The sequence below is a fragment of the Conger conger genome, chromosome 4, assembly GCF_963514075.1.
Source record: "Conger conger chromosome 4, fConCon1.1, whole genome shotgun sequence".
NCBI lineage: Eukaryota > Metazoa > Chordata > Actinopteri > Anguilliformes > Congridae > Conger > Conger conger.
Window position 1 is genome coordinate 73,844,987 of NC_083763.1, and position 12,738 is coordinate 73,857,724.

Genomic DNA, 12,738 nt, shown 5'->3' on the forward strand with positions numbered 1-12,738 from the left:
CCCCAAAAGTTTTAAGCTTGCGGTGAACCTGGCTCTGCTCATTTCCTCTCGGTCGGCAAGACACGTTTAATAATCTTCTCCTCCCTCCTTCTCCTCCCTCGCGCTCGCAGACAACACGGCGGGCGTGGTGGCCAATCGCGGCGGGTTCCGGCGGCGGCTGCAGGAGATGTACTTCCTGCCGGTGGCGATCGAGGACGAGGGCCCGCCGGTGCGGAGCAGCACGGGAACGCTGACCATCCGCGTGTGCGGCTGTGAGGCCGACGGCACGCTGCTCACCTGCAGCGCTGAGGCCATCTTCCTCCCCGTGGGCCTCAGCACCGGGGCGCTGATCGCCATCCTGCTCTGCATCATCATCCTGCTGGGTGCGTGACCGCCCACCGCCGCTAACATTACACTACACTACATTACACTACATTACATTACATTACACTACATTACACTACATTACACTACACTACATTACATTACACTACACTACACTACATTACATTACACTACACTACACTACACTACACTACACTACATTACATTACACTACACTACACTACACTACACTACACTACATTACATTACACTACACTACATTACACTACATTACACTACATTATATTACACTACATTACATTACATTACACTACACTACATTACATTACACTACATTACACTACACTACATTACACTACATTACATTACACTACATTACATTACATTACACTACACTACATTACATTACACTACATTACACTACACTACATTACACTACATTACACTACATTACACTACACTACATTACACTACACTACATTACACTACACTACACTACATTACACTACACTACATCACACTACATTACACTACACTACACTACACTACATTACACTACACTACACTACATTACACTACATTACAATACACTACATTACAGTACACTACACTACACTACATTACACTACACTACATTACACTACACTACATTACACTACATTACATTACACTACACTACATTACACTACACTACACTACACTACACTACATTATATTACACTACACTATATTACATTACACTACACTACACTACACTACACTACATTATATTACACTACACTATATTACATTACACTACACTACACTACATTACACTACACTACACTACACTACACTACACTACACTACATTACATTATATTACACTACACTATATTACATTACACTACACTACACTACACTACATTACATTACACAACATTACATTACACTACACTACATTACATTACATCACACTACACTACACTACATTACACTACACTACACTACACTACACGACACGACACTACATTACATTACATTACACTACACTACACTAGATTACATTACACTACACTACACTACATTACACTACATTACACTACACTACACGACACTACATTACATTACACTACACTACACTACACTACACTACACTACATTACACTACATCACATCACATTACATTACACTACACTACACTACATTACACTACATCACATCACATTACACTACACTACATTACACTACACTACATCACATTACACTACATTACACTACACTACACTACATTACACTACATCACATTACATTACACTACACTACACTACATTACACTACACTACACTACACTACACTACATTACACTACACTACGCTACATTATTGGCATTTGACAGACGCTCTTATCCAGAGCGACGTACAGTTGATTAGACTAAGCAGGGAAGACAATCCTGGGCCTAATTCTGGTCATTCCCTTTAGCATTCTCCGCTAACTCTGGTTATGCCCATTAGCATTCTCTGCTAACTCTGGTTATGCCCTTTAGCATTCTCTGCTGACTCTGGCTATGCCCATTAGCATTCTCTGCTGACTCTGGTTATGTTCTTTAGAATGCTCTGCTAACTCTGGTTATATCCTTTAGCATTCTCTGCTAACTTTAATTTTGCCCTTTAGCATTTTCCACTAACTCTGGTTCTGCCCTTTAGCATTCTCCGCCTTTTCCCAGGTCTGAAACTTACCACGCTTGACTTACTTTAGACATGTCTGCCTCCGAACTCAACCAGGTCTAACGCCCTCGGTGTCACACTCCTAGATGTGTCATCCATTTTAAAACATGTCAAATGTCATAAATGTGCCATCCATTTTAAAACACGTGTGAAAACATTGGCTTTCTTTAGGATGCCCGGCCAGCGTTCCACTTCAACCTCTCAGTCATCTTCAGAGAGCCTGCAGAATTATGTGAATACCTATTAAAACTATTTCAACTGAGTCTAGTTGGCAAGGTTTAGACAGTCATTGAGCTTGGCCATAGAAGTCTGGACCCCTGCCTGCCTCTCTGGCTGGTTACACTCATCTAACCACCTAAAATGAGCATAATATTTGGATTTGCCATTAAAATGAACCACCGGTGCAAGCATAAAATGTGAACAGTCATGTAATATTCATGATGAATAAATTATTACTGTCCATTTATAGAGGTTTTGGCATGACATTATGAAGCTGTGGCTTTTTAGATATTTCTCTAATAACGGCTTCTGCAAAGCCGATGGCGAGGTCTGAGTGATGTGCTGGCTCATGTCTGCCGTCGTGTCATTAAGCTGAGTGTTTCACACCACAAGCCCAGCTCTCTAGAAAGGGCACACGCATACACTGATGCGTCAGAGGAAACTCCAGTCTTCACATGCGCACACACACACACACACACACACACACACACACACACACACATACACACACACACACACGCTTCAGAGGAACCTCCAGTCTTGACACGCTCACACATACACACACACACACACACACACACATGCTTCAGAGGAAACTCCAGTCTTGACACCTGCACACACACACACACACACACACATGCTTCAGAGCAACCTCCAATGTACGCACAGAATCATACAGATATATGCAGGCATGCATGCACATACATGCACACACATGTACGCAGGCACACAATCACACACACACGCACACACACAGAGAACTGCGTGTTGGACCAGTGGCTAATAGGTCCTCGGACACCTCGGTGTCTTCTGACGGACATAGGGAGCAGATTATTCACTGTCAGACAACCGTCTTCTCCTCAGTTCCTCCTCTTATGTGCCCTGCATTAATCAGGATAATCCCAAATCAATCAGACAATCGCTATCGTTGAAGAACAAGCAGGTTGTCGCGGTTCACAATGGAGGGAATAATAAAAAAGAAGAAATAATAAATCAATCATTGGCTGTTTATTGGGCAATGAAGCTGAACTGGGAAATGGTGGAATAAACATTTATGACACTCATTATTTATCACGTCATAAACTCGCCCTCAGCCTTGGACATGAATGAGCCCTGACAGACGGAGAAAGTGTCCACGTGGAGGTAGAGAATCCAGTGGAGAAAGAACTACCTAGTCTCTTGTGATGTACGCGTCACTGAGCACTTGTATTTGCACACAGGCGTGCTTTACTGCAGTGTCCACTGGGAGAGCTACGGCAAGCACAGACCTTTACTGACGGGAGATCAGCGATCGTTTGCTCAAGAGTCGGGCTTAACCACTCCACCGATGTTAGTGCAGCACGTAGTGTGTCTGCTTTACCCATTCGGAAACGACATTTATACAATAACACGCCAGACTGCTTGGCATAAATGCAACAAGGTATATTAAATCAACCTCTGCATTGGGGAGGACGGTGTGGTGGGTTTCGGGAATCTTCATTTCTATTTTAATGTAACTTCATATAAGTTGTGGTTGTTATATTCACACAGTCACCACGTGACGCTCGTCTTTGTTATACATAAACATGGGTAGTTCCCGAGGACTTGAAAATGCTCATACTTTTAAATTCCTTAAAGTCTGAGCTTCTTTTCCACCCCCAGTGGACATTTTGTTTTAGAACTGCAGCAAAGTTCACCTGAGAGAAGAAAATACAAGCGAGCGAGGTAAAAACAAAAAGAATAACTCCCCGGTGGGGAGAAGAACAGTCAAACAGCGGTGAATAAAAAAAAAAAAACTCCCCGATGGGCAGAAATCCCTGAGGAGCCCAACTATAGAGGGGAGCCCATCCTCTGCCGCTTGGCCCAGGGTAAACTAGAGGTAAGAGAAAGAAAGAACAAGACAGAAAGACAGAAAGAAATAGAGAATCGAGAGAAGGTTAGCCTGTCTCCAGGGATGTGCTGTTCTTACTCTGCCTCCCAGTCAGTGTGTCTCGGTAAGAGCGGCAGATGACACCGTGAATCTGCGGCGACAGCGGTTTTTTAAGCACAAGGGAAGAGTTTCCGTTTTTCTCCCGGGCGTCCGAACGCTCCCGCAGAGAGCCCTGTCACCCTTACCGTACAGGGGCGACCATTTTGTGTGGTGAGTAGAAGAAGAGACTGGAATGTCGCCTCCGGGGCGGCGAAGCGTGTCGCTCCGATTCCGACAGCTGCTTGGTCACCTGAGCCGTTGCCAAGGAGATTAAACTGAACAGGTCTCGGCAGAGTTGAGAGTTACAGAGAGAGGGAGAGGAAGAAAGAGTGAGAGGTAGAGAGAGAGAGAGAAATGAATAGAGAGTGAGAGAAAGAGATATTGTAGAGATATAGAGAGATAGAAATAGAGAGCGAGAGAGGAAAAGGTAGAAAGAGCATCGGAAAGAGCTGAAGAACTGAAGGTCTACTTCAATACTTCTGCCACTAGAGGGCGAGAAAGCCTTTAACAACTACAACTACTCTTCTTTTGGTGTGGCAGCAGTGCAATGCATACATTCATGTAGATATGGGTCAGGAGCCTCACTTAATGTTCACATCAACCATCAGAATGGGGAAAAAATGTGATCCAAGTGACTTTGACCGTGGAGTGATTGTTGGTGGCAGACAGGGTGGTTTGAGTATCTCAGCAACTGCTGATCTCCTGGGATTTTCACACACACTAGCCTCTAGAGTTTGCAAAGAATCGTACAAAAAACAAAACAAAAAATCCAGTGAGCAGCAGTTCTGCAGATAGAAATGTTTTGTTAATGAGAGACGTCAGGGGAGAATGGCCAGACTGGTCCAAGCTGACCAGTCTAAGTGGATAGGCTATAGCAGTAGAAGTCTAATAAATACCTAATAAAGTGCTCACTGAGTGTATATTGATCTGAGCAGATGAACCCGCGAAGATCTGCTCCAGCAAAGAGTAAAATCCTCTTATCGAAACGATTTACTGGCAGCATAGTGACAGTTTATTTGAAGAAGCGTCGCTGTAAACTAAAATAATGAAATAAATACCATCCCAGTTTCTTGTTTATAGAGCATGTCCTCATAATTACTTTAATATGCTGTGTGTGCATGTTTATGATCAATAATGTCAATATTCTTGTCTATACCGTCTGCTGTCTAAGTAGGAACACATTTAACACAGCTCTAAACTCTGAACACTTATTGAATAACCTGCTGGTAGGATTGCTACATACATATGATAAGAAAAGTTAATTAATAAATTAAATCTACTTCAAAGATTTCTTCTTCTTCTTCTTCTTCTTCTTCTTCTTCTTAGTAGTAGTAGTAATAGTAGTAGTAGTAGTAGTAGTAGTAGTAGTAGTAGTATTAATATTAGTATTAATAACATGAAAAAGAGAGTCTACTTCATGAATTCAATACCATTCCAGTTTCATTATGCAGTCTGTGCATTAATGGCATTTGGCAGACACTCTCATCCAGAGCAACGTACAATTGATCAGACTAAGCAGGAGACAATCCTCCCCTGGAGCAATGCAGGGTTAAGGGACTTACTCAAGGGCCCAACATTGTGGCTACACCGGGGATCAAACCACCAACCTTGCGGGTCCCATGTACCTTAACCACTACGCTACAGGCCGCCCTGTAAGAAGAAAATGTGAAGCAATTTAAACCAGTAGTTATGACATCACAACGATACGGGCATTTGCAGATGGATCACACTCTTAAGTGGCCCCAGGTTTCTGCTCCACTTGAACATTCATGAGATGTGTTCCCACAGAAGCTCCTTCCGGACCCAGACCCCCGCAGCTGAAACATCGGAGTGCAGGCAGGGTTTCACATGTTCTAAAGTACACATTAACGTCAAAAAAAAGAGAAAAAAAATGCACAGCAATTTTACGTCCTAAAAATAGGTAGGCATTAGCCCGGTTATGGCATAAAATAGCCATGCGCTTCAATCTTTTTGCGGTTAACGCATACTTGCCTACCACTCAGCCCCTGATTACGGGTCATTTTCTTTAAGATGGCAGATGTGCTTTTCTGATGTGCTGTGAAAGAACAGCCTGATGCACAGGAGCCTCTGACCGCACGGTCCCCGTGAACACCAGCAGCAGCTCTGCTCTTTCCTTTCAGCCCGCAGGGCTGCTTAGAGAATCCATGTGTGCCAAGTCTCCAGGCATTAAAGTGCACAGCGACACACAAAGCAGACACAGCTTTTATTATACAATTTTTGGATCTTATCTCAGTGTGACAGCAATGGAAGATGGGATATTGCCGGGGCTACGTTGCACGGAACAATCGTAAAAGACAGAAGATATTTCACAGTGGCATGTGTAACAATTGTGAAACATGGTCGATATCGCACAGCGTGACGTGTAACAATCGTAAAACATTGTTGATATTGCACAGTATGATGTGTATGAAATGTAACAGACGGCCGATATCGCACAGTGTGACGTGTAAAAATCATAACAGGCGGCCGATATTGCAGTGTGATGTATAACAATCGTAACAGATGGCCGATATTACAGTGTGACGTGTAGCAATTGTAAAATCCAATATCGTACAGCCAGCATTAACCCTTATGTAGACTTAACATTCTGTATACTCCCCTTGTCCTAAGGGTAAAAAATTACCCGCCTTCACTTAACACCTAAAATATAGCAGCTTAATTGAATTTTAAACCCCAAGTCCATTTTGCTTGAAGGAACAACCTGTCAACCTTTGACCCTGAAGACAACACAAGGGTTAAGACACTTCCCTCACAGTCCCGCCATGTCTCCTGTTAACAGACAATGCGGGTCGACGGGACAGCACATGACGGATGGAATCTGCTGTTTTTCTGTTTTCAAAAACACCGCGGACACAAGGCAGAGGCAGAAACTGCGTTAGCCTTAAAAGGAATAAACAGCATTTTAAGCCCTGTTGTACAATTCCTGTCCCCCTACACAAGTAATCTATACCCTGCTCGCACTGACAAGCCGCAGAGATGTGGTTCTGAAAATAGCACTGTAAGAAGAAAGAGATATTGCTTGATTGATTTTGGATTATGAGGATTAGAAAATGTTCCCAGGAAGAGGAGTAAGTAACTCAATGGAACATGGTCGCTGTCACCCTCGGCTTGCTGTAGGGTCTGGGGCCAGAATGTCTATAAAACACCTCTGTCAGATACAAGTCCTTTCTGAGTGCTGCTATACGGATTCAAGTGTAACTGTTACTGAATTTAATTGAACTTGACCTGTCTGTGAAATCGATTGATTATTCGGTTAATTGTCTGGTTGATTGATCGGTTAGTTGACGGAATAGTGGCTGAATCTTTAGTTAATTGACTGATTGCTGGCTGAATGGTTGGCTAGTTAGTTCACTGAATAGTGGCTGAATCTTTGGTTAGTTGACTGATTGCTGGCTGGATGATCGGCTAATTGGCTGATTGGTGGCTGAATAATCGGTTAGTTCACTGATTGGTGGCTGAATGATTGGTTAGTTACTGATTAGTTGGTAAATAATCGTTAGTTGACTGATTGGTGGATTATTGGCTGAATAATCGGTTAGTTGACTGATTGCTGGCTGAATGGTTGATTAGTTGACTGGTTAGTTTATGGATGGGTAGTTGAGTGATTGGTAGTTGAGTGATCGGTGAATTGACTGATTGGTTGATGCGTTCTCCTCTGCAGTGATCGTGGTGCTGTACGTGGGCCTGCGGAGACAGAAGAAGAAGGAGACGCTGATGACGTCGAAGGAGGACATCCGGGACAACGTGATCCACTACGACGACGAGGGGGGCGGGGAGGAGGACACCCACGCCTTCGACATGGGCACTCTGCGGAACCCCAAGGCCCTGAAGGAGAACGGGTTCCGGCGGGACGTCAAGCCCGAGGCCCCGCCCGGCCCCCGCACCACCACCACGGCGACCGTCACCGCCGCGAGCGTCGCCGCGGCGACCGCGCCAGCCGCCGTCGGTTCCCGTGACAACAGCGACATCCACGACTACATCCGGCAGAGGCTGCGGGAGAACGACGGCGACAGCTCGGCCCCGCCCTACGACTCGCTCGCCACCTACGCCTACGAGGGGGAGGGGTCGGCCGCCGAGTCGCTCAGCTCCATCGAGTCGCCCGTCGCCGACGGCGACGAGGACTACGATTACCTCACCGAGTGGGGGCCCCGTTTCAAAACCTTGGCGGGAATATTTGGGGAACAGGACCCACAGTCGAACACGACAACGACGACTGACAACAAACTTTAATATCAGTTCCACACACCTGATGTAGAGGACTATCTTCTTTTGTGCTTAAGACACTTTTTTTCACCGTTTTACCAGTTCTGGGTTTTACTGTTACTTTTTTTGTTGTTTTTTTGTTTGTTTCTTTTTTCTGAGCTTTGTTTTCCTCACTGCCAGATGGACTATTGATGAGAGAGAGAGGGAGAGAGAGAGAGAGAGAGAGAGAGAGAGACTAAAGAAGAAGAAGAAGAAGAAGAACAGAAGGAGTGAAAGTGAAACAGCCAGCCCTTCAGTTATTATTCCCAGAGACTTTTGCTTTTTTATTTTCATTGACTTTCTTTGTCACAACTAGAGGACAGGAAGTTCTCCAAACCATGGAAATGCAAGATTCCTCTTTAACATTCTTAAAAGTGCCTCAAGACAACAGTTTTTGTTTTATTTTATTTTTAATTAATTTTGTACAAAATTGTTTTGTAATGTTACAATACTGCATTTACATTTCCTTTTACTTCTGAATGATTGAAAACCCCAGACAGTGGCCAGGATACCCCTGTGGAATGAGAAGCAATAGTGTATCTCTCTACACTGTCAAGTGGTCTGGGTACAATGTTATTTATGTATTTATTCATTTATTTATGTATTTATTAAATTAATTAAATTATTTATTTATTTATTTATTTATTTATCAACCTATTTCTCAATCAGTATATTTTTTTCAATGTGTATTATCTTTGAAGACACTTGAGGTTTTTGTAATTATCCCTGTCCCAAATACAAAGGACATTTTGATCACATGGGACAGCTGTACAGACTTGTATTTGCCAGAAAAGAAAATAAAAAAAATATTTAGGGCTAATCATGGAAGCATTGAGGTTCAGGACATGTAATAAACACACTTTTTTCTTAAATAAACGATCTGTACGTTCTTCGGCCGCCCATTTAGAAATGATATGCTGCAACTGTGGCCGCGATGTTGATCACACTTCACAGCACAGATAAATCTCAAAGGCATTCTCTGAACAAGCATAACACCTCCATTACCATAAGTCAACTGGCGTCTTGTGCCTCACTTTTGAGAATAGCATTTTACATAACATTTGATATGGCTGATGCTCTACAGTTTCCCTTGCAGATTTGTTGCTTTACTGTTTCATGAAAACTCTCGCTCTCCTTTTTAATGGGTTATGTTCGGCAAGCCTGAATAAGCCATAAGAATCAGGCTTTGGTGTGTCACAGAGTCGATCCTGCAATAACAGTCGACAGATGTGATTGCAGACTAGCTTAGAGGAAGAAGGCATGGACGCAGCAGGATAACACATGAGGTCATTACCACAGCACAGATGACAGCTTCTCAACCACGAGCCAATGAAAAAACAACCCTGTACTCCAACAAATACCCCACACGCATACAAATGCGCAATGCAGTCTTAGTGAGTGCAGAATCGTTCGGTCTTCCCACAATGTAAAACAATGTACAGTACAGTACTGTAAATAGTAATACACAACCACACCGTTTTATTGTGGGAAATTACAGTACATTTACTGCATCACATGTGTAACGACTGGTCGAATGAGTTGAAACATGAGGCAACTAGAGATGTTAAGTAAAGCACACAAAGTATTTATTTTTGCAGTTCCACACAAAGCTGCAGTGAGAGAGACAGGCTCCCCCCAGAATCCCCCTCCAGCAATGTGTACTGCCCAATCACGCCCCCACCGCAGACACTGTAAAAAGAAGGACGGACAGACAGACAGAGACCAAACGGAAAAGACGCGTGGACGTGACACAAAACATTACTGTATGTCTGTTTAACCTGAGTTCGGCTCGGATACAAAAAGGTGTGGTCTTCTTGCTATTCTATGTGCATTATACAGTCTAACACAACATGAGGTAGTGGCTTTTCCTACCCCTAAGGATACCGAGCGCCTTGTTTACCTTAAAACTACATAGTATCTGGCACCGTATCCAGCCTGGTTTTGAAAACCCCCAGTGTTTCTGCCTCCACTACATGCACTGGCAAACTAGTCCACACATTGACCACCTGCTGTGTGAAAAAAAAAACTTCCTAATATCTGTACGGAATTTCTCCTTTGCCAATTTCCATGAGTGCCCTCTCGTTCGGCGAAACGGAACTCACGCTGAAGAACACGCCTATAATGCTCTTTGTTAATCCCTTTAACGAGTGAGAATGCAGGATTCAGAAGGCTCACGCACTCCTCCCGGGGTCATGGCGAGCCTGCGCCGGTCTTGATGCGGTTGCCCTGCCGACATCCTCCTGACAGTCCGGGCTGCGACCGGGCGCGAACAGCAGCGCTCCGACGGCACGGAAAACCGCCACGTTTCCGTTCCGCTCCGGCGCCCCGGGAAGTGACAGCCCGGCCATTATCCGGGAACGCTAACGGGGGCAGACAGTCGGAACAGGGGTCCGCAGCACGACAGCAGCGGCAGACACCGGGCCTTTCCCGGGAAGGACGTGAAACCACAAACATGTATTTGCATTTATTTGTTTATTTATTTATTTTTCTATTGTTTTTTGTTTTGTTTGTTTTTGTTTTTTTTCATAAAAGCAGAAAACTCTTCCGCGGGGACTACTTGAATTCCAGACGTCAAAGTTATCCCCCGCGTCAGGGAAGCGGAGGGTGACAGAAGTGGCGGAGTAGAACCAGTCCTGCCACATCATCTCTCTCGCCCAGACGCAGGAGAGTCATGTCTCCCGAGCAGCACAATGCTTCTCCACAGAAGAGCAGCACATGAAGGCCGGCGCCTAAACAATGCGCGTTTACCAGTCATGGGCTGCCAGGACAACGTAAGCCTGTGGTTTGAGTGAGTGAGGCTTTGTCTGAAATGTAAACGTGACATTCCTGTTGCACTTTCCAACAGGATAAAATCAGACAGGTCAGAGAAAAAAAAAACATATTGCCATAAGAGTGTATATATTGCGAGCATTATATGATTGGGTGATTTAACCCTTGTGTTGTCTTAAGGGTCAAAAATGACCCGGCACTATGTTTAACAGCAGAGAATATCCCCTAAATTATCTTTTTTCAATTTGAAATTTCATGACAAAGTTTGTGATTAAATCACAAAATCAATTAATAAAATAGAAAGTTCAATTAAGCTGCTTTATTTTAGGGGGTTAGGCGGGTCATTTTTTATCCTTAGGACAAGGGGACTATACAGAATGTTAAGACTACACAAGGGTAACATAAAGAGTGACCAGCTGTAAACATTTCTAAATGCTCAATAAGTGAAGATGAGCCGGTGTATGGTGTGCATCAGTTGTAACAGGATGTCACGTTAATAGGATATGGTGGCAACACACAAAGTATGCCTATGCCTGCAGTTATTTGACAGATCATATTAATTAATGTAAGTACTATTTCTGAAGGTGTTCCTCACTCTTATTTTTATGCCAGTTTATTTATAAAAAATAGGGAATAGGGTGTGTATTTGTGTGTGTGTGTGTGTGTGTGTGTGTGTGTGTCTTGCCTTAAAGCCTGTCTATAAGAACGCGAGAGGTTTGCAAATGTAAGATTTCAATCTGTTATTTTTTCTGGGAAAAAAAACAATGAATAATTAGCACTGCAGTCAAGCAACGCCACACTGTGTTAATGCCATACAATCTTGTGCACAGCGCCATAATTACACATAATATATGGGCTGGGACAGGTTCAGAGACGACGGGGGGACTCCATTTTATAACCCTCACCTGGATGGAGATGCACAGTTTACCAGTAATCGTTCAGAATATTTTTCTCTTCTATTTTTCACATTTTTATGGATTTTATCATGTGGAGATATTGAGTGGCATGTTCTGTGCACACACACGCACACACGCACACACACACACACACACACACACACACACACACACACACTTTCAGCAGACTGGCTTCCGCTGCAGTTTTGATTCTCCAGTATGTCTGTGCTGGGGAAACAGATCTGGGCTGGATGTCATTGAGCTGTGATTGGTCAATTGCTGCCATATGTCATTGGGCTTGGCCAGATTTGTTGTGTGAGTACGTGCATCATGGTGTCCACCAAGCAGACAGTGTTTCCACCCCACACAGTTTCTCCACAATCTCCTCCTCTCACTTGTTCTTGTTCACAGGTCAGGGGTCAGCCTGGGTCAGGGGTCACATCTTCATGCAACCAATCAGAACCCACATCGGGCAATATGCTCCTTCAAATGTCAGTTAGAAGCAAAGTCAGTCAGCAGATGCATGTGGCAGATGGGGAGGATCATTTAAGTGTCACGTATTCCAAAAAAAAGAAGAAAAATTCAAAAAAAGAAGGTGCTCATGTTCCTTTCCT

General features: G+C 43.7%; 1 protein-coding gene across 5 annotated transcripts in view; it reads left to right on the forward strand.

Annotated features, from left to right (window-relative positions):
• Positions 1 to 8,635, forward strand: part of LOC133126169 (cadherin-12-like) — a 102,283-nt gene extending 93,648 nt beyond the window's left edge. For 2 of the 5 annotated variants that reach the window (XM_061238086.1, XM_061238091.1), the window contains 2 exons: positions 111 to 362; positions 7,879 to 8,635. In XM_061238086.1, the coding sequence (XP_061094070.1) occupies positions 111 to 362; positions 7,879 to 8,447 (821 nt within the window). In that variant the 3' untranslated portion in view covers positions 8,448 to 8,635. The remainder of the gene's footprint in view (positions 1 to 110; positions 363 to 7,878) is intronic. The other 3 variants (XM_061238089.1, XM_061238090.1, XM_061238087.1) reach the window with 3 other exon arrangements.
• The last annotated feature ends 4,103 nt before the right edge of the window (positions 8,636 to 12,738 follow it).